The sequence below is a fragment of the Zootoca vivipara genome, chromosome 8 (genome assembly GCF_965207765.1).
Source record: "Zootoca vivipara chromosome 8, rZooViv2.hap1.1, whole genome shotgun sequence".
NCBI classification, from domain to species: domain Eukaryota; kingdom Metazoa; phylum Chordata; class Lepidosauria; order Squamata; family Lacertidae; genus Zootoca; species Zootoca vivipara.
The window spans coordinates 49120655-49139696 of NC_142591.1; the positions used below are offsets into that span (position 1 = coordinate 49120655).

The following is a 19042-nucleotide window of genomic DNA, read 5'->3' on the forward strand; positions in this document are numbered from 1 at the left end:
GCAGGGGTAAAGCAAATGAAAGGCTGGAAATGATTGGTTAAAATACTTAATTTAACCCACTGAAATTAATTGCAGGGGCCAGAATGCTAGATTAGTTTGCAAAGATCTATCAGTGGATGTTTATTTCTTCAGATTAACACAGTTGTCGCCATCTTGCCCTTCCTGTAAGTTTCCCTTAGGCATTTGTCCATAGCTAGAGACAGAAAGATGAACCAGATGGCCTGTCTCAGCATAGCAGTTTTACACCCAAGTTAAATATCTCACCCTCAGTATCTGCTTCTTCACTTTGGGGCTAATAGTGACCTGGAGGAAATAAGGATTGCAGAGTATTATCTCTATTAGTTTTCCACATTAATGTGGGGGGGGGCAGGAATCTTCTAGTTTGTTTGCTGAATGTAAACTCTGCAGCTTAAACACAACTGTATTTTCAGGGAGGCTTCAATTAAACTGAAAAAAAGAACTACAATACAAACAATTTAAAATTGTCCACCATTATAAAACCACAAGTGAAAAAAAACCCCGTTAAAACCCTGAAACTTGTATTTATCTGATGCTGAGCACCAATTCCTGTTATTTTTGGAAAGCCAAACTTATACTGGCTATTGGAAACTTTATAACTTTGGGCTATAAATTTGCATTTATGAACTTGAGCTCCCCAGCCCAGAGATCCCAATGCACTATGTTGATCCGAAAGACTCATTGTATAATACATTACAATATGTTCTAACATTAAACTGTTGTTTTAAGAACTGAGTGAACCTGTGTGAGGGAATTATGACACCCAGAACGGAATGCTAGACTGCTGTAAAAAGCTTGGATGCTACACTATTGTACCAAGTGTACATGATGCTGAGACATGCACCTGAATAAGTACTCCCACAGACCTGCCACTTTGCCAGAAAAACAAGCACTGTTGACCCATAGCTCCACTATTTTGTGTGACTCCATCGCGACCCTCAAAGTGGGCAGAGTGTGGGACACTGGGACAGTATCTTGGCCTTACTAATTCCAAACAATTCAAGCAAATAAGAGTACATTTTTGGCTGATGGCCAGTTAACAGTAGCCGCCTGCAATTATTCAAACTATGTACAATGGAATGTGGAGCAGGATCATGGTGGTAGGCCCCATCCTGACTTAAAGAGCCTTAAGAAAGCCTAAATGCATACAGTTCTGCACAACCAGACTCCGGAGAGACCTTGAACTGAATGTGTTTAGCCTGTTGCATGCTTCTCACATGTTTGAATATCTTTATAAGGCTTACATATAGCAGCCCATGTTTACATCTCGGAAACTTAAAGAAGACCATTTATTCATATCCCGTATTCAGTGACTGCTGAAGGGCTACCTCTTTCCCCTGGCCTTTGACACCTGAGATGTGTATTTTTAGAGCCCACCCTATTTTTTATGTCTTTATTCTTTGTAATTGTATTTCAGATTGTTGTAGCCTGCCCTGGGACCTTTAATGAGTAGCAGTAATAATAATAGGCTGTAATTTTTGGTGTCAGGATTTGTAGATGGTGCTTCAAAGCATTTACTTGATAGGTAGAGTTTGTAATATTTCATCATTCTTTGGGGAACAATTTCTCTAAAGGCAGTTGGATCCATTGCCCCAGGTTACAGTTTTGGAATTACAGTACAGATGGTTTCTTTGCTTTAACAAGAGCTGAATGAAGCCAAAGTCCTAGGTGTGGCAATCTGATTGGTGTATTTGTCTCACCTAGAAATGGGCATGCAGTGGAAGTGCAAAGATGGAATAGCGCCATACATGCACATGTGGTGGGAATGCATAGCCATTAAAGAATTTTGGGGTAATATCTATAATGAATTTTTAAAACTATTTAAGTTTTCATTTAAGAAAAAGCCTGAAACCTTCCTCCTATGAATAATGTCAACAGAAATTAAAAAAAGAAATTAGACCACTCTTCATGTATACAACAGTAGCAGCCAGGAATTTAATTGCAAGAAGCTGGGAAAGTGATAAAATACCCACTATAAATGAATGGCAGGTCCGAATGACAGAATACCTATTCTAGGTGGCCATGATGACAGGGAGAATTAGAGGTCACCCCAAACAAAAAACACAGAAAGAATGGAAAATATTTAAAGAGTATTTGGGACAGTATTATAACACCAAACATCTCCAGGCAGATATAGAATGATCCTTGTAAGACAAGAAATACAATGTTTCCTTTTGTTGATATCTGAGGAAAACAAAGAAAGCAATATAACAATGTGGAACTGTGTGAAAAAAATAGTAGAAATAATGACACGACTAGTATAATTGGAAGTCAACAGTGTTTATTTTGTTTTGTGTCTTTTTCCTTTTCCTATTCTTTTCTTTTCTCTCTCTTTCTCCTTTTTCTCTCTGAAATTTTTCTTTCCCTCTTTTTGCATTTCTTATGTAGGACTTGCTAAGAAAGAGACAAAGAGATAAAAGTTAAATACGAAAATTTGAACAAATTAAAAATGAAGTTTTGTATTACTGTTTAACCATTGTTAAAGCGGGTCAATTGTAACGAAGTGATGCAGTAGTTATTGTCAGTTTTTGTGTTATTGTTATTTTTTGTTATTGTTGAATTCTAAATAAAGCCTTTTAACCTAAAAAGAAAGAAAGAAAGAAAGAAAGAAAGAAAGAAAGAAAGAAAGAAAGAAAGAAAGAAAGAAATGGGCATACAGATATAGTTTGATAATGATGGGTAGAAAAAAGTTCTAAGGCACAAAATGATAGTCCTATGTTTCCCCCCTCAGGTAGGAAGCCATTTGGAAACCCTGCTCCATTACATAACATTCATCAGCCCATTTGGCCAATTTTATTGAAATGGAAGTTATCAGAACACTAACTTTGCACTAGGAAAATGAGTCAATCTGCAATAAATAGGTGCTCAGAACAGGAGATGAAGTCTGGCTTATTTACCACATCTTTGACATAGTGAAAATTCTTTTGTTGTTAACCAGGGTCAGGCGAAGCTAAAAGGATTTCAAAGAACATTTCACAAATGCAGCCTGACTGCTCTGAACCAGACACTGTCAAAATGTAATGCAGCTTTATGATCAAAGAGACTTCAGAGCAGAGAACACTGCTCTTGTTTAATTTTATTATCATTGGTAGGTTATAAAGTTCCCTAGAAGGACTTTCTCTCTGCTTATATTTTGTGTGCTGATGTTCCTGAGTATGTTGTTTCCTCTTCTTCTTCTCTCCCCCCACCTTTTTAGGCTGTACTATGGCGGTACAAGTTTTCCCAGCTTAAAGGGTCTTCAGATGATGGCAAGAGCAAAATCAAATTCTTGTTCCAAAATCCAGATACTAAACAGATTGAAGCAAAGGTAAAAGCAAGAACTCCAATGTTTTTCCCTTGTCTGAAGGATATTAGAACAAGTAACCAGGGGCAGGGAAGACAACAAAATTTGAGGCTCATGTACTGATGCTTAAATAACAAGATGAATACTCAGTTCTGTTATTTTGTCTGAGAACTACAAAAAAGTAAACAAAATCAGGCCGAGCTGCATGCAGAGCCAAGCTAAGCCGATAACTAGGTTGATGCATTGCAATCTTTGTTCAGTAGGGAATCCAACATTCAGAGGACAGTTCCTTCAGTGTAGAAGTCTGCCCCTCAGTAGCTAGTCCAGTTATTTAAGGTATTATCTATCTTTTAATACACATACAAAAAGGCTATTGCTGTAACCATACACACTGCTTGTACTCCGGGGAGGTCACTTGAGTGCTCCTAACATAGCATCCCCCATGGGGTGCGCTCCATTGTCTCTTAAGACAGATGGATGCCATCATGGGCCATCAACATGTTAACGGCTTGGCTTATCTCTGGCTAGCTATGTGAAGCTGCCTTGGCTTGTGATCCTAAACTGAATACAACAGCACTTGGCTTTTAATTAACCAAACTTTTCTGACCTCATGAATTCATGAGCTTGCTCAAATTCCAGCTCCTTACTGGGTCTAGAGATTATGGAGAGTCTGCCCCTCCCCCAAACTCATAACAATACATCGTGATAAAGGGTGCTGCGGATATTTATTAGGTGTGCATTTCAACTTTGTGGTTTGGCAGAGCTTAGCATATGCTATGAATACTAAACTACCCAGGTGAAATTATGCCACATACTTATTTCGTTTATTATTTCAGGTAGCTGAGGCCATTCCTGTTTCTCAGCTACCTGGTAACAGCAGACTGTGCTGAGACAGAATTTGTATACCTTTCTTCCCTCTGATTCCTAATCTTTGTCAGAAAGTGTTGCTGTAACAACATTTATGGTGTGGGTGGGGGAATGCTAGTGCATTTGTCTATGTGTTGTGGTTATACATTCTGGAGTTATATACAACAGAAGGAATGAAGACTATTTACTTTAATAATAATAATTTTATTATTTATACCCCACCCATCTGGCTAGGCTGCTCCAGCCACTCTGGGGAGCTTGCAACGCATATAAAAACATCAAACATTTAAAACTTCCCGATACAGGTCTGGCTTCAGGGGTCTTCTTGACATCTGATGGGACGGCGTTCCACAGGGAGGGCGGCACTGCGGAGAAGGCCCTCTGCCTGGTTCCCTGTAACCTCACTTCTCGCAATGAGGGAATCACCAGAAGGCCTTCGGAGCTGGATCTCAGTGTCCGGGCTGAATAATAATAATAATAATATTTATTTATACCCCGCCCTTCCCAGTCAAGACCGGGCTCAGGGCGGCTAACAACAAATAATATCAACACAAGTATAAAAGAAACAATTCAGTTAAAACACAGATTCATACAATGTTAAAATTCAATTTTAAAATTAAAAATCTACGAATAAGATGGGGGTGCCAGCACTCCTTCAGGTATACAGGGCCAAAGCCATTTAAGGCTTTGAATTGTGTGGCTCTGGTCTGAGTCCTAGACTTTTGCGTGTTATGAAGAAGCAGCTTCCTGTTTTATGCTTCTTGCAAACCCTCAAAGTGAGGCACATCTGATGCTAGGACAGCTTATCTACAGGGAAGAAAATGGGGCAAGGGACAGCGACCATATGTTCTTTTTTTAGTGCTTCCTCATAGCATGTGAGTAAAGGATAAATTATTACATGTGATGTCTTGTTCCTGCATTAAGTACTGCTGTGAAAGCCTGTTCTCTGTAAAAGTGTTTGAGCATGTGTCTCAAGATTGCATAGAGCAGCATGCCAGAGCATTTTGCATTTTCTGTCAGACTTTACTTCATAAAAGAGCAAATTCCTGTTCACCTGTACTTATACCTATATGTTTAATCGAGAAAAGAGAATTCAAATGTGGGTTGATGTGCAGACAGAATATTTTATTGGCCAGTAGCTGTAACATTAACCTGGGTATGTCTAGCACTTTCTCTCCATTGTAAGGTAAGTTCTGACAGGGGGAAAATATATATAGATCCTGACAAGTGAGAAGCCCATGCTATTAAAGCAGCCGCCTGCACATTTGACCTGTCAGTCATGTTTGCCCACTTGGACATAAAACTTTAGTTACAAACTGAACATAAAATAACACTAAATCTAGTTTTATAATCTGCAGTGATAGAGGAAGTCTTGCTCAGCTACAGTTCTAAGGAAAAAGTCTTGGCTCATTGGGAATTACCAGCCAATAATAAACTTTGTTGTGTGTGATACATTTCATGAATGAATTCAGAGAGGAGTTTATTCCAAATTAAATTCCATGTGTTTGGTTCACATGCAGGTTTTTTGGAAATGTGAGATTTACTGCTGCACAGCTGGTAATAGGGAAGGCTGAAAGAATGAGCACAGGAGACTGGTATTGGGTTGAATTAGGCCACAACCTTACTGATTACAGGAAAGGGTAGGTTTGGCTTAGGCACTGGGCATGCATCCAGCATCAGGCAACCTACCTACTACTTGATAGGAACCTAGTGGGTTTGACGCTGTACTGTGCCACAACCCCGCACAGGCTGCCATTTGCAGAGTGTATTGGCCCATCAGTCCCCGTGTAGATTCCTGGACAGCCACCCCTCCTGGACCCCTTTAACAGTGTATCCTCCAATGTTGTAACAGTTGCTGTGAGGTAGGTGGAAACCTGCCAAATTGCTTGCTCCCTGGCCCCAAACATGACGACTGAGCAAAGCATAGCAAAGACCATATGCAGACCACTAACATAGTGGATGGGTGAAAAATCCTACGATGGTCAGCAAATAGGGCAGCCTGTACCTGGCCACCCCCTTAAATAAGCTAAAGGTGAACGGGGCACAGCCTCTCCTGCCACTGCCCTTCCTAATCTATTGTGCAATCAAGTTACCAGCAGATCAATTGTACCATTAAGTGACTTTAACTTAGTGCTACAATCCAATATATTCAAAGCACACATTAGTAAAAATCAGGAAGTAATGTGAAATGCTCCTTGAGAATGTCAGACTCATTAGTCTACTATTTATGGTGAAATGCAAGAAAGCTAGCCAAATTTTGGCATTGTTTACAATGCAGCCTTAATTACGAATTACCAAGTGCATTATAGAAATACAGCAGCATCATGTTTAATTGCTTAGTGTGTATTCCTCGCCCTTTGATTGTAAAGATTTTTTTGAAAACGAATAGCTTTCTATAGTGCTGTTTTTGAAAGCTCAAAATCAGCCTTTTAAAATTGTATTTGCTTTGGGGACACTGTGCTTCATATTTCATGCAGAAAGCATCCCAGAGAACACGTCCTTTATGTTCACATCCTCTGCTGTTTCCACATTTAGCTAATAGGATATAACAACTTAAATGTTGATGCCAGCATTGTGGAGAGGGAATATCATCATGTTTTGTTAAGTCTTTCTGAGTTTCCCTTTACTTTTAGTTATAAAATACTAGGCAAAGGTTAGACCAATCCATTTATGTCATTCATCCACCACTCTGTTAATTCCAAACATAGAGTAAGATTCCCCCCAATGTTATTTTATTTAACAAAAATTGTATATCAGTTAACTATAAATAGAACCTCTAAGGCAGGGGTTGACAAGCTGGTCCCTATCGCCCACTAGTGGGCATTTCAGGATTCTAGGTGGGCAGTAGGGGGTTCTATGGCACAAGCTGAATCCTCCTTCCATCAAGCACTGGTGGGCGGTAAGGAAATTTTACCCTCAAGAAAGATGCACTAGTGGGCGGTAGGTATAAAAAGGTTGACTACCCCTGCTCTAAGGGGTTTACAACCCCGCCCCATACATTACCATTATCAATAACAGTCATAGTCAAAAGCAAGTTTTGAAAAATGGTTCACCTTGATCTGTTTTATATCATCTGCATATTGATGATATCCACAGTGATCTCTTCCCAGTGTTGGAAAATATGGGGAAAGTAATAGAATTCTGACATCACAATTTCCTGAAGGATTCTGGTAGCTATTAATGCTGAACTCCAGTGTGGTGCAATGACTGAGAGTGTCACATGTGAGTTTCTGGCTCAAATCTTGCCCAGCCATGGTTAGATGGCCTTTACGAAGGCTGGTATCTGTGTCTCGGTGCCTCTGGTGCTATGTGGGGATAATAGTACTGTCCATTGATTTCAATGGGTCCAGTATGACTTCAGTCGGATGCAACCCAAATCATACCTTGCTCATAGTTGTAGTAATAATAGTCACTGTCATAAATTGTGAAAAGGTACCAGACTATACTAGATTAACAACCAAAGTATGTTGTAAGCCTAAGTATTAGCATTGTTCTGCCCCCACAAGGGTCAGTTATTTACTGATAGCAAATTTGTGTATTAGTATTAGGTAGAAGGAATAATTCTTCCCCTTTAAGAAAAGATAATGCCTTTCCACCTTTTTAGACCTCAAGGCAGATTGGGAAATGTAGGTACCCGACAGTACAGCAATATTCTAGTTTCTATTGGCTCTGCTCCCTTTCTCTTTTGTTTCAATCTAGTGCTTGCATATCCAAGATGATGGATGAACTCACTCCTCCTTACATAGCTCAATAGGGAACTTCATAAAAAGCATCTAACCACTTTAATTTTCCTAACTTGTAGCATAATTTGTTAACATAATTTGCAGGAAATCATCATGAACCTGGCACATGCTAAACACTAGTTAGTGGATATAGTATACATACAGCAGGATATTTTTATTCTGAAAATAGTAGCCTACCGTGTCATAAAACATGACTTAGAACCTTGAGTTAGAACCTTTTGCACTAGGATGGTAGAAATCTCAAAACACTGGTTTTTATCCAACTAAGTCATGTTAAACTTAAACTGATTTAAATCAATAAGCTTAGGTTAGTCAGTTCCATTGCAGTGGTTCCAACTCTGTGTATGCCTTAGATGCCATCCACTGAATGTGACTTTCCATCTCAATGGGAAGAGATAAGCAGCATCCCCAGGTTCTAGTAATCCTCATTCAGAATATCCTCTACAAGCTTTTTGACCATCAAGGTCACAAATGGAATGGGCACCATTAGGCAATTATTCCCAAGGGGTGAAATAACATGGTTGCAAATGCTGCCCAGGAGGGTTTGGTCAGGGGCTTTGATCCCTGCTGGGACAGACAGAACCAGAAGAAAGGCTAACAGCTGTGGGCAAGACTGTGGCTCAGCATGGTTATCAGGAAGCTCAGCATTGCAAAAGGAAGGTCCCACCTCATTAGGGAAAATGGGATTTGCTTTGTTAGTGGAAAGAGGCTGCAAGCTTTATCAGAGGAATGTGGTAAGAAATATTAAGACCTTGTGCTTACCTTTGTAAAGAGGAAAAGATCCAATGTAGGTTGATTGCTCCAGATGGCACAAGGACCAGTGTAGAACTGGAAAATGTCACCTGTGTTGGGAGAGCAAAAAGTTCATGTTGATTGCAGTGGAGGGGAATCGTCACAAGAATGGAACAGCTTGAGAATGGGCTATGATTCAGGATAAAGTTGGGATACAAGGAGCAATGTTTTAGTAGCTCAGTTCAGGAACCTTCTTTATGCCTGTTTTTCCTCATGAGGATAATAGCTTAATTCCCACCCCCACATGTCCATTTTTCATGTTCTTTCACTAATGTTGTGGCCAGTTCAAGCCCATTGATTGGTTTCCACTTCCTTTTATCCTTCTCTACCTACCAGAGGGGCAGGGGGATGAGTTAGCCCATGGATTGTAGAAATAAAGAAACAGTGAATTTAACTTTCTTCTTTCTAGTTCTTCGACAAATTTTCTTTCCCGTGCTAAGTCATGGCTTAGTTTCCAGAACTCATTGTCACAAACGTCCAATATAAAATTGCTGTAGCATTCCGCTCGAATATTTGAATGCATGTTATCCAAAGAAGGTGCTTCCTCATTGGCCAACAAACACTGCAGCTTTCCACAGTGATGGGTGACCATCCTTGACTTGGTTAAACTTCTGTTGGATTGTCTCTACAACAGAGTGCTGGGTGTGCTGTGAAAGATGAAAAGGTGGCCTAATCTTACCTTTGACTTCTTTGCTTTCACTTTCAGGAGTTGGAATTTTCCAACCTGTTTGCAGTCCTGCATTGTATCCACTCCTTCTTTGCGGCCAAAGTGGCCTGTTTGGACCCACTCTATGTTGGCAGTCAGGCCACAGCTGCTGCTGCTACTGCTGTTACTGCTGCTACTACCACTGGTGCTGCTGTTGCTACATCTTCTGGCACTAGCAAATTGAAGTATACGACTTGATGGCTCCCATTTCTGCACTTTCCACTTTCCAGGAGTACATGAGACTATGTATACAAAACATTCATCAGACAGGTCTCTCGGAGAACAAACAGCAAACAAGAGAACTGACTCAAGAGACAAGTGGCAGTTGTCCAGCAGAGTATAGTCACGTGGGATCGTGAATCAAGTCTCAATTTTACAAGGCATCGGTACATAATCCAAGCAGAAATCTCTGAAGTGGATGAAGATGCTTTTATAGTATAATCTGATTGTGTTTTGAATGACACTGGAAACAAAAGAAGCAGAAATCAACGAATGACACAGTACTGCACTTAAGTATTTAATACAACTTTCAAATCTCCACAATAATAGACATTTTCTTTCCAGATGTTTTTATATGACAACCTACCAAGTTCTGGATCAGAACTAATTTCCTCTTGCTAGACTATAAATGGCAAGCAAAGAGGGATCGGTGTGTAGCAACAAGGAAGCGAATGCAAAAAGATGCTACTGTATCTCCTTAGAAAAGAAAGCACCTTAAGTACTGTTGCAAGTTCATATTTGTGCCCTTTTGACATAGAATCATCTTCATTCTTAATTTTGGTTCCATCCCATTATCATAATGATAATAGTATAGCCATATTAGGTCAACATGTTTTAAAAAAAGGAAATATAAGCATAATGAAGCCATCTGCTATTGAAGCCTATAGTACTTAAGCCACTTAGCTCTTGCTCTCACGAACAGCAAATGAGGTGGAAATTCTGTAATTCTCAAATTGCAGTTTGGGGCTCACAAAATTCAGTGTTCTGTGATACAGGCAGTAGCAGCCAGTGGGGAGGGGGGGAGGCAAGGCATCAGAGAGCTCGGGGTGGTGCAGGCACAGTGCTGGGCATGTTGGATTGCCTCCGCTGCTGCTCCACCATACCTGCTCCTCGCTGCCTTGCCATCCCTACCCAGTAACCAGTAGAGATGCATGCCTTAGGGAAACCAAGTCAGAAACACAGCACACACAGCCACCACATGCTGCTGCACCAGCCACTCCTGCATATGGGGAGGGAGGAATCACGGTGTGTAGTGAACTCGATGTGAGCATGAATGGTGGTAGCATAGTCTTCAACAAGACATGCTAATTTTCTTACTGTGTCAATATTTTTCATGGAGAATCATCACATCTTGATGAGCCTTCACCTCATAGCCTAAAGTGGTAGAGGTTAAACACAGGTCCACCTGTTTTTTTGTGAGATCTAGGCCTCAATTCTGGAGTAATTACATTGAGCTAATTAGAACTACCCAGAAATTGTTGTTTGAGGATCATGGTCTTAAGCCAACAAAACCTTTTCCCCTTTTCCCTTTGCTTTCTGTCTACATATAGATTCTCCATTGTTAGTAAAAATCTGTTAACATTCAGAATTGTTTTAATTATGAATGAATTACAAAACCAATGTTAAACCTGTTTAATTATGTCTTTTATTATTCAGTTTTATAGTGAAGTGTCTTTTAATCTGCCAGGCTTTGTTCTCAAATCCCAAGTATTATATTTTGTTACAGGCACAATAAAGGTCGCACAAGGCTTCACTTTTAAATTTGATTTTCATATTACCAACAGGAAACCAAGAAATAGAATTCATTTACTCTTTTGTATTTTAATTAACAGCTGTTAAAAATGACCTTACAAAAAAGCAAGCTTTCTTGTAGGTTAAATGGAACATCCCAATTTTTGAAGTGAAACTTGGAAAGTTTTAGCAAACTCTTAAAATGGCATTCAGTGTTGTGTCATGTAAAACTACCCCACAGGGTAAGACAATAAGCCCTTTTCGGATATTTTATGTAGGAGGCCAGCAGGTTTTGCCTCCACTGTTCATGCATTCATTGTACCATTTGCAAAGACCTCCATACATACAGCTGACATGCAGAGGATTCTTCATCTGTTCGGCAACTCTGGAAAAGCAGCATGCTATTATAAGAGAGCCCTCTTTGCATGCACTGGGGTCTTTTCAGATAGTATAAGAAACGCTCATACATTGGGAGGCAGAGCCTTCCGCTGAGATATACCGTAACCCCTCCCACATGCACTGATTTCATCTGTAAAATGTCTGAAAAGGGTAATATGCTTTACATGTATTTTTAAGAATTGTATTTTAATGATGAATCTATAGAAAGTGTAAAATTTGATCTATGTACAGTGTATATAACACTGATCAGGTTCCAAAGAGCCATTAGGAAACATTCTCTCTCTCTCTCTCTCTCTCTCTCTCTCTCTCTCTGAAATGAGTTTACTTTTGCACTGAGTACAATCCAGTGCACAATTATGTATATAAGCCAGATTCAAATCCATGCAAATAAGTATTTTCAACCATGCAGATTGTTCCCTATGGCCCTTAACACCAAGGATAGGCAACATGTGGTCCTTGATCTAATTTCCAGTGGGAAATGAGGTAACAGAAGGAGAGAGATAGAAAATAGTGGCCAAAAGGGAGGGAAAGGGAGTTGGCTTCACCCACTCTTGCCTCCAGTTTCCCCATTGGTGCCTGCAGTCTCATCCACTACCAGCATGCAGCCTCCAACATATTACCCCTGAGACAAAGTGGCCCTCAACAGAAATAAGACTTGTCCATCTCTGCCTTTTGTGCAGAACCGTTCAGGGAGATTTGAGATCTATACATGCAGAGTCCTATACCTATATTTACTTTCCAGAAAAGCTGCCTCATCTCTGTCCCTCTTACTGTAAGTTGCTTTGCTGGAGTTTTCTTTGGGGCATGAATTTTAAAAGTCCCATTGCCCATGTGTTCACGGGATAAAATGAGGTGGGGCAATGCTATACAGTGGAACCTTGGCTCCTGAACACCCTGGGAGCCAAACATTCCGGCTTCTGAACGAATGAAAACCGGAAGTAATTGTTCTGGTTTTGAAATGTTATTTGGAAGCCAAACACCCAGTGCGTCTTCTGATTGGCTGCAGAAAGCTGCTGCAGCCAATCAGAAGCCATGCCTTGATTCCCGAACTGTTTCAGGAATTGAACAGACTCCTGGAACGGATTAAGTTTTGGAACCAAGGTTCCACTGTACTATCTTAAACTGAAGTTTGTAACTGACAGTTTTCATTTCGCATATACATGTAGCACATATACATTTTATACCAGAATGGTAACCTGCTGCTACTTAACAATCCCCGTGCAATATTTTTATGAACTAATCATTCAATAATTTGCAGTTCTTGCTGAAATTAGCTTTGAAGGAAATAACTGAGGTTAAGAAGGAAACAGTGACTACATTTGGTGTTACTTGGTCCAAAGTATCCATAAGAATGAGTCACTAATTGCAAGCATTATATTAGAACTTCATAGGAAGGTTGTCTGGGGGGTAATATTTCATAAATCATGGTGGAATCCAATTAACACTGTGCTAGCTCATACCAGTGAATCAAGCATGCAACACACACACAGTTTTCCCTGCTCACACAAGATATATCATTCCTCTGCCCACCAAACAGGCTCTTGGAGCCAATCCCAGGCTCAAATGTTCCAACTCATCAACTTGGACTTTGAAGGAAAGGCAGGATGTTTAAATGAATATGAAAATATGTATTGAATTCACATAACTAGTATCATGGTTCTGTGGATCCTTCATTAGCATGCAGCATGTTGAGAATCATGCAATAGAGTCAGTAATATTTTAAAATTCAGAGTTTTAGCCAGAATGTGACCTAAGCATCTCAAAAGACCACACACACACATCACATTGCCAATTTGTGCATCAAATCCAATTCATAAATCTATTCAATATTGTTTCCAGCTACAAATTCAGATATGTGTGAGAGTATAGAGATACAAGATGAATCTTGTACAAGGTGGCATATTTGAATTCTCTAAGCTAGGAACCAAGGTATTCCAAGTACTCCATGTAATCTAAAGGCTCTGTTGTGAAAATGTGACAATAGAGAGATCTGAACAGTTAGCATTAGAGCCCCAAGTCAGTACTGGTAGCAAAATCTTGCCTGCTGACTTCACAAGAATCAATGGCAAGCAAAGTACATGGTGCTTTTATTTCTCATGCACCTTAGAATAGTAAAGTCACTTGCTCACTTTGAAGCTGCTATGGGGATTAGTACTCATTAATGGGAATGATCATGATTGTGCCTTAAAAGTATCAGTCTTGCTACACTATTACAGTAATCCTCATACTAATAGCTTCTCATAATGGCAACTAAACTGCCTACTTTCTGAAGCCAAAAGCAAAATTCTTGAAACTATAACAGACCAAAAGATAACATAGATTACAAATGGGTCTGCTATATAATTAGGAGATGACTCATGTAGTTGTATTTTTCAAACAATAATGGCTACCTTGTGGCAGCTTAGATATCTGGCATCGTTAGGGCTGCCTTATTTATTTGTACCTGTCTTTGGGAGGCAAGTATGGATGTGATAAGTTCACCCTTTGATTATTATTATTTTGAATGCTGTGGTTTCCTTTAGAAACTACTACAAAAATGAGGAAGCTGCTGAACTCAAGGTATTCATTAAAAGTATTTTTGGTACCATAACAAATGCATCTTCAAGAAAAGCTTATAACACAGAAAAGTAGAACTCAAGATTCTTATTTTTAAATACATATGGTCACTCATGTGAAGTAAGAATGTGACTTATACTGAGTCAGGTAGCTTCAAGGCCTTGCTACCAGAGATCTATTTAGCTGGAGGTGCTGGGGATGGCTCCTGAGACCTTCTGTATGAAAAATGTGTTCTACCCTCAAGCTATAGCTCTGACTGGTGTAAGTGAGTTAAGGGTGGGGATTGCACTCATTTTGTGAAAGCATCCATTCATATAATGCAAAGTGCCATGGCAGAATCATGAGAGAGTCTGCTTTTTACATATTGTTTACAGTTGTGCGTGGCCCAGATTATCCTGAATATACTATGCATGTGGTATTCAGTCTACAGTTTGGTGATACTTACTACATAATTTCTTAAGCTAATTCCAGTAAGCAGATGGTCAACTGAACTAAATTCTGGTGGCACGTCTAAACATAGCTGTTCAACATTATATATGATATGTGAATCTAAATGCAATCCTGGGGTCCATATGGACCAGAGCTGTGCCATTGCTTGTTATGTCTTTTTAGCTTTTCCAGGCAGTAGCTCCCAGTGTACTGGCTCATGCCCTGTGACTATTAAAAAAAAACCACAACAACATAGAAAGGGTTCAAATCAGTTGGGTGATTTTTAAGTTCACACCACCTGTTGCCAGGGAATATGATAAAGAACGCCCTGAGTATATGCATTCCTGAGAACTTTGGTCTACAACTGATGAGTCATATCCTGACCAAATGTGGGTCACAGCAGTGACATCACCACTGTGTGTGTGTGTGTTTAGGAGAAAAAATAATGTATTTGGTTACAACAAATGACCCCTTTTATAGAATGGGGAACTTCATCAAGAGCTTCATCTTTTTTCATCACTAGATGAGGAAACTACATCTACAAAAAATTCATCTTCCTGTCCAACATTTAAATCAGGGCAAGGAACCCTGTGGCCCTGCAGATGTTGTCAGACTCCCACTGCCATCTTTCATTATCATTGGCCATGGTGGCTGGGGCTGATAGAAGCTGGAGTTGAACAACATCTGGAGAATCACAGCTTTCCCGGAGCGAACATAAATGTACATTAGTCCCCCTGCTTTCTCTCCTTATATCTGATTGCAGGAAGCTAGACATATATGGTTTAGAAATATTGAAGTGGGTCCCCTGTTGCTGGATGTAGCTAAAGCTGGGTTGTGAACCTTAAAATCTGACAGCTATTGCCCCATGGACATTGGGACCATGGGGACATGCAATAGCTTGCATGAAAGCTCTGCGAGTTGTGTGTAATGAAAATATGGAATATGAATATCCTGCAGATAATATTGTACTGGAAAGATAAACAACCTTTTCCATATAATGGGGCATGATTCTTTATAAGTTGCACAGCTGTATTTTGGGGTTGTAATTGCCAGCAGAAACTCTGTGTAAAAACTAGGCTAGGATCCTGTAAGCAGCATGCATGAGCTCAAAGCACACTCCTGCATGGGGGTGGGGGTGGACTGCCTGTTTTTCCTTCCCCCCCACCACTTCCCCCTGAAGCATCATATACTGCTCTTGAGGGTTCCCCAATTCTCAAGAAAGCTTTTGTGGGGAAGCAGAAAGGGGAAGGAGCTGGAAATGGACTGGAAAGCCACATGCAGCCTTTGGATCCAAATCTAATTAGATAGAGCTATCTCAATGAGAATAGCTTGGTAATCCTTAACTTGAAACTTGGGGGTTGTTTTGTCGTATCAATCTAAATTGTTATGAAAAATTTGTAAAATGCAACTGCCGCACATTATTCTGCTTCAAGAACCACTCACAAAACATAGATTGAATATTATCCTCTGAAGATTCAAGGCATTGTTCTAATAAACCTTGTTTCACCAAGTATTGATCAGATAACTCAGTGTGCTTTAGTATAGGTAATGATGGGAATTGTAGCCTCTCTTCAACTTTTCAGAACCACTCATAACCAGCAATCTTCATGATTACATCTCAAGCTATGTTGTTTTACCCAGAGGAGTGAAAGGAATCGGTGCCTAAAGATTTTGAAGTTCCTAACTGAAAATAGCAAAGGAAATCAAGATAGGTAGACTTGAATGAATTATCTGCATGCATATGTTTCACTTTAGAACTTACTCTCTCTCTCTCTTTTTGGTATGCATCCATAAAAGACATCCATGGAGCACAGGGCAGTTGAAGGTGGTTTTTAAAATGTCTGGGGGAGAGGGGCCTCATTCCTATGCTGGCAAAGTATTTGAATACATGTGTAACTCCATGCATGTGTTGTAATGACTTCCACCAGTAGGAATAATCTTGTGCATGCTTTTAAAGGCTTACATGAATCATGTTCTAGAGAGATAACAAAAAGTATTTAGTATTCATGGAGAGAAAAAAATGGCCAGTCTTAGGAAATGAAATCCTTGTGAAAGTGACCAGAGATTTCATTCTGGCCAAAACCCATTTATTGAAATTGGGGAAAATGTGTTTTGTTTTCGATTTTGATTCTGCAAACAGGCACCCCAGCTGTGTAATGCATGAGCTCCAATATCCACCGGAGTTGCCAAATTCATTTCCAGCATTAAATTTGTATTCCCACATAACAGTGTGCATGTATCTCTCTGCTTTCTTCCTTTTGGCATGGAGGCCATCATAGAACATGTGGTGATCTTGAGAGCCCCAGACTGAAATACTGAGCAGGTTTGCCTGTGCATACCTCCTCTTGAATTAAATTGGACTTGCATGAATGTAACTGAGCACAGGATTTCAGCCAAAGCGTGGCTCCAAACAATTTGAACAATAGATGCCTGGTTTACAGTAATAATCTATGACCTTTTTAGAAATAGGATTGATTTGACACTTTGAGCCACTCCAAATAAATGTTCCAAACCTAACTTCAATGAATAACAATCCCTCAGAACAAAATGTAGATCAACTTTATTTCTATATTTTATGGTATATTCTACACTTGCTTTAAGATATAATTCTAAGTAAAATGTGTATATATTGGTTGGGAAAATGACTATTTTTGCAGCAGATGCACAATCTTGACACAGAGTAATAAAATCATATCAGCTATTTTTCCCCAGACCTTAAAATTATCTGATTTTGGCTTATTCTCATTGCTTTGTACATTGATAATATTTCATGAGTTTTAATTTGTGGTTGGGGGAAATGACAGAGCAAATGTAATATAAAGTATTATATATTTTATAAATACTGAGGTTTAAAATACCAGATCAAACAATCTAAATATTTATTTCATTTTTAATTATGTTTGTGGCTCTTTGTAATGTTTTGTGACTCAAAGACATCTAGTTGTTTAAACTCATTAATGAACTACTAATAAAATATTTCCTTCTGTTTGGTTTTGTTTCATTGATTTGTAATCATGAAAAGAGAAAATAAAATACTTTTTTAACAACTTGTTTTGGGCATATGATGTGTGGCTATCTGCATCAGACTAGAAACTGCATTTACAGATGTTTTTATTGCTGGGGTTTTTATTGCTAATATGTTTCATGGGATGGAATTCATAAATGAAATAAATGAAACAATTAAGTTCACACACACACACACACACACACACACCTTGACCTTAGCCAAAAGACTGAGAAGTGATTGACTGTCTGATACATAACAGGCATTCCAAGGGGTGGATGCCATTAAAGGTCCAATCCTTGCACTGTACAGATGAGAAGGTATCAACAGGAGGTCCTCTTCTGTACAATGCAGTTTTCAAGTTGGTATATCAGTATGAGATGATTTTTTTAAAGGTATCCTTGTTGGTATATGGCTTTGTACACTATAATCAGAAGAGGACCGTCTGCTTATAGTGTACAAAGCCTTTAAAAAACAGCAGTGTAACATGATGCTGATATTCTGCCCCAGTAACAAGCTGAGCCACTGCATTTTGTGCTAGCTGTACCTTCTAGGTCAATCTCCGGGACAGCCACGTATCAAGCACATTGCAACAGTAGTTAAATCTTGAAGTATCCAGCACAGGGTGACAATATCCTGGTCCAGGAATAGAAATTGTTGCCTTATCAGCCCAAGCTGATAGAAGGCACTCCTAACTACTGAGGGCACCTGGGCTTCTAGTGGAAGAGGTGACTCCAGAAGCACCCCTAGACTTCAAACCTGCTCCTTCAGGGAGAATACAACCCCATCTGAAGCAGGCAAGTGACCAGTTATCTGGACTCAGGAGCCTCTCACCTACATCACCTCCATCTTGCTAGGATTCAGGCTCAGGTTGTAGATTCTCATCCAGACTAGGTGTGCACCTAAATATGTACCAGGGACCTAAGTACCATATGTTTCCTTAAGTAAATACAGGGGTGGGGAAGCTGAATTTCACTGCGAGACAGCAGAGTGAAGGTGGGAGAAGCTTATCTCTTTACTCCCCCACCAGGATTAGAATGGTGATCTCCCCACCACCAAGCCAAAAAATGGGTTTGGTGGTGAAAGAGTCTCCTTTGGTGCCGATGGACCTTTTTTCTAATGCTTTTAGCAAAGCACAGGTTCTTGGCTGGGGAATGGAAAAGTGAGCCTCCGCTTCACACATACTGCCTTCAGTCTGAGAACTGGGCTCCCCAACACACTACAGGTACTTACTTAAGGAAAAGCAAAAACAAAAAAACAAAAAACCTAGCTGCCTGCTATGTATTTAAGTACACAGCTCATTTGGTCCTCTTACTCTGTAGTACGTATGTATTAAACTCTGAAGTGCATGCAATGCCCTACCTTTCAATCGCCTCTTCCTCAAACTGAAGGAAATGTCGTAGGACCTCCTAGGACCAAAGTCTTCACCTGGCGTGTCCCTTCCTGGGGAAAACAATATTGTAAGTGAGGTAACTAGTACAGAACAGATGGACAAATCTTATATATTCATCACC

At 39.8% G+C, this 19042-nt stretch overlaps 1 protein-coding gene and 1 long non-coding RNA gene across 2 annotated transcripts in view; one reads left to right on the forward strand and one right to left on the reverse strand.

Annotated features, from left to right (window-relative positions):
• SNTG1 (syntrophin gamma 1) overlaps window positions 1–11170 on the forward strand; it is a 237163-nt gene extending 225993 nt beyond the window's left edge. Inside the window, exons 20-21 of the mRNA XM_060277843.2 lie at window positions 3215–3325; window positions 9410–11170. Coding sequence (XP_060133826.1) covers window positions 3215–3325; window positions 9410–9607 — 309 coding nt within the window. The 3' untranslated portion in view covers window positions 9608–11170. The remainder of the gene's footprint in view (window positions 1–3214; window positions 3326–9409) is intronic.
• On the reverse strand, window positions 4503–9508 carry LOC148684843 (uncharacterized). The gene is made up of 3 exons (XR_015951485.1): window positions 9383–9508; window positions 8674–8753; window positions 4503–4629 (listed from the first exon to the last, which is right to left on the reverse strand). It is a non-coding gene; the product is annotated as an uncharacterized LOC148684843 (long non-coding RNA).
• Window positions 11171–19042: the final 7872 nt, after the last annotated feature.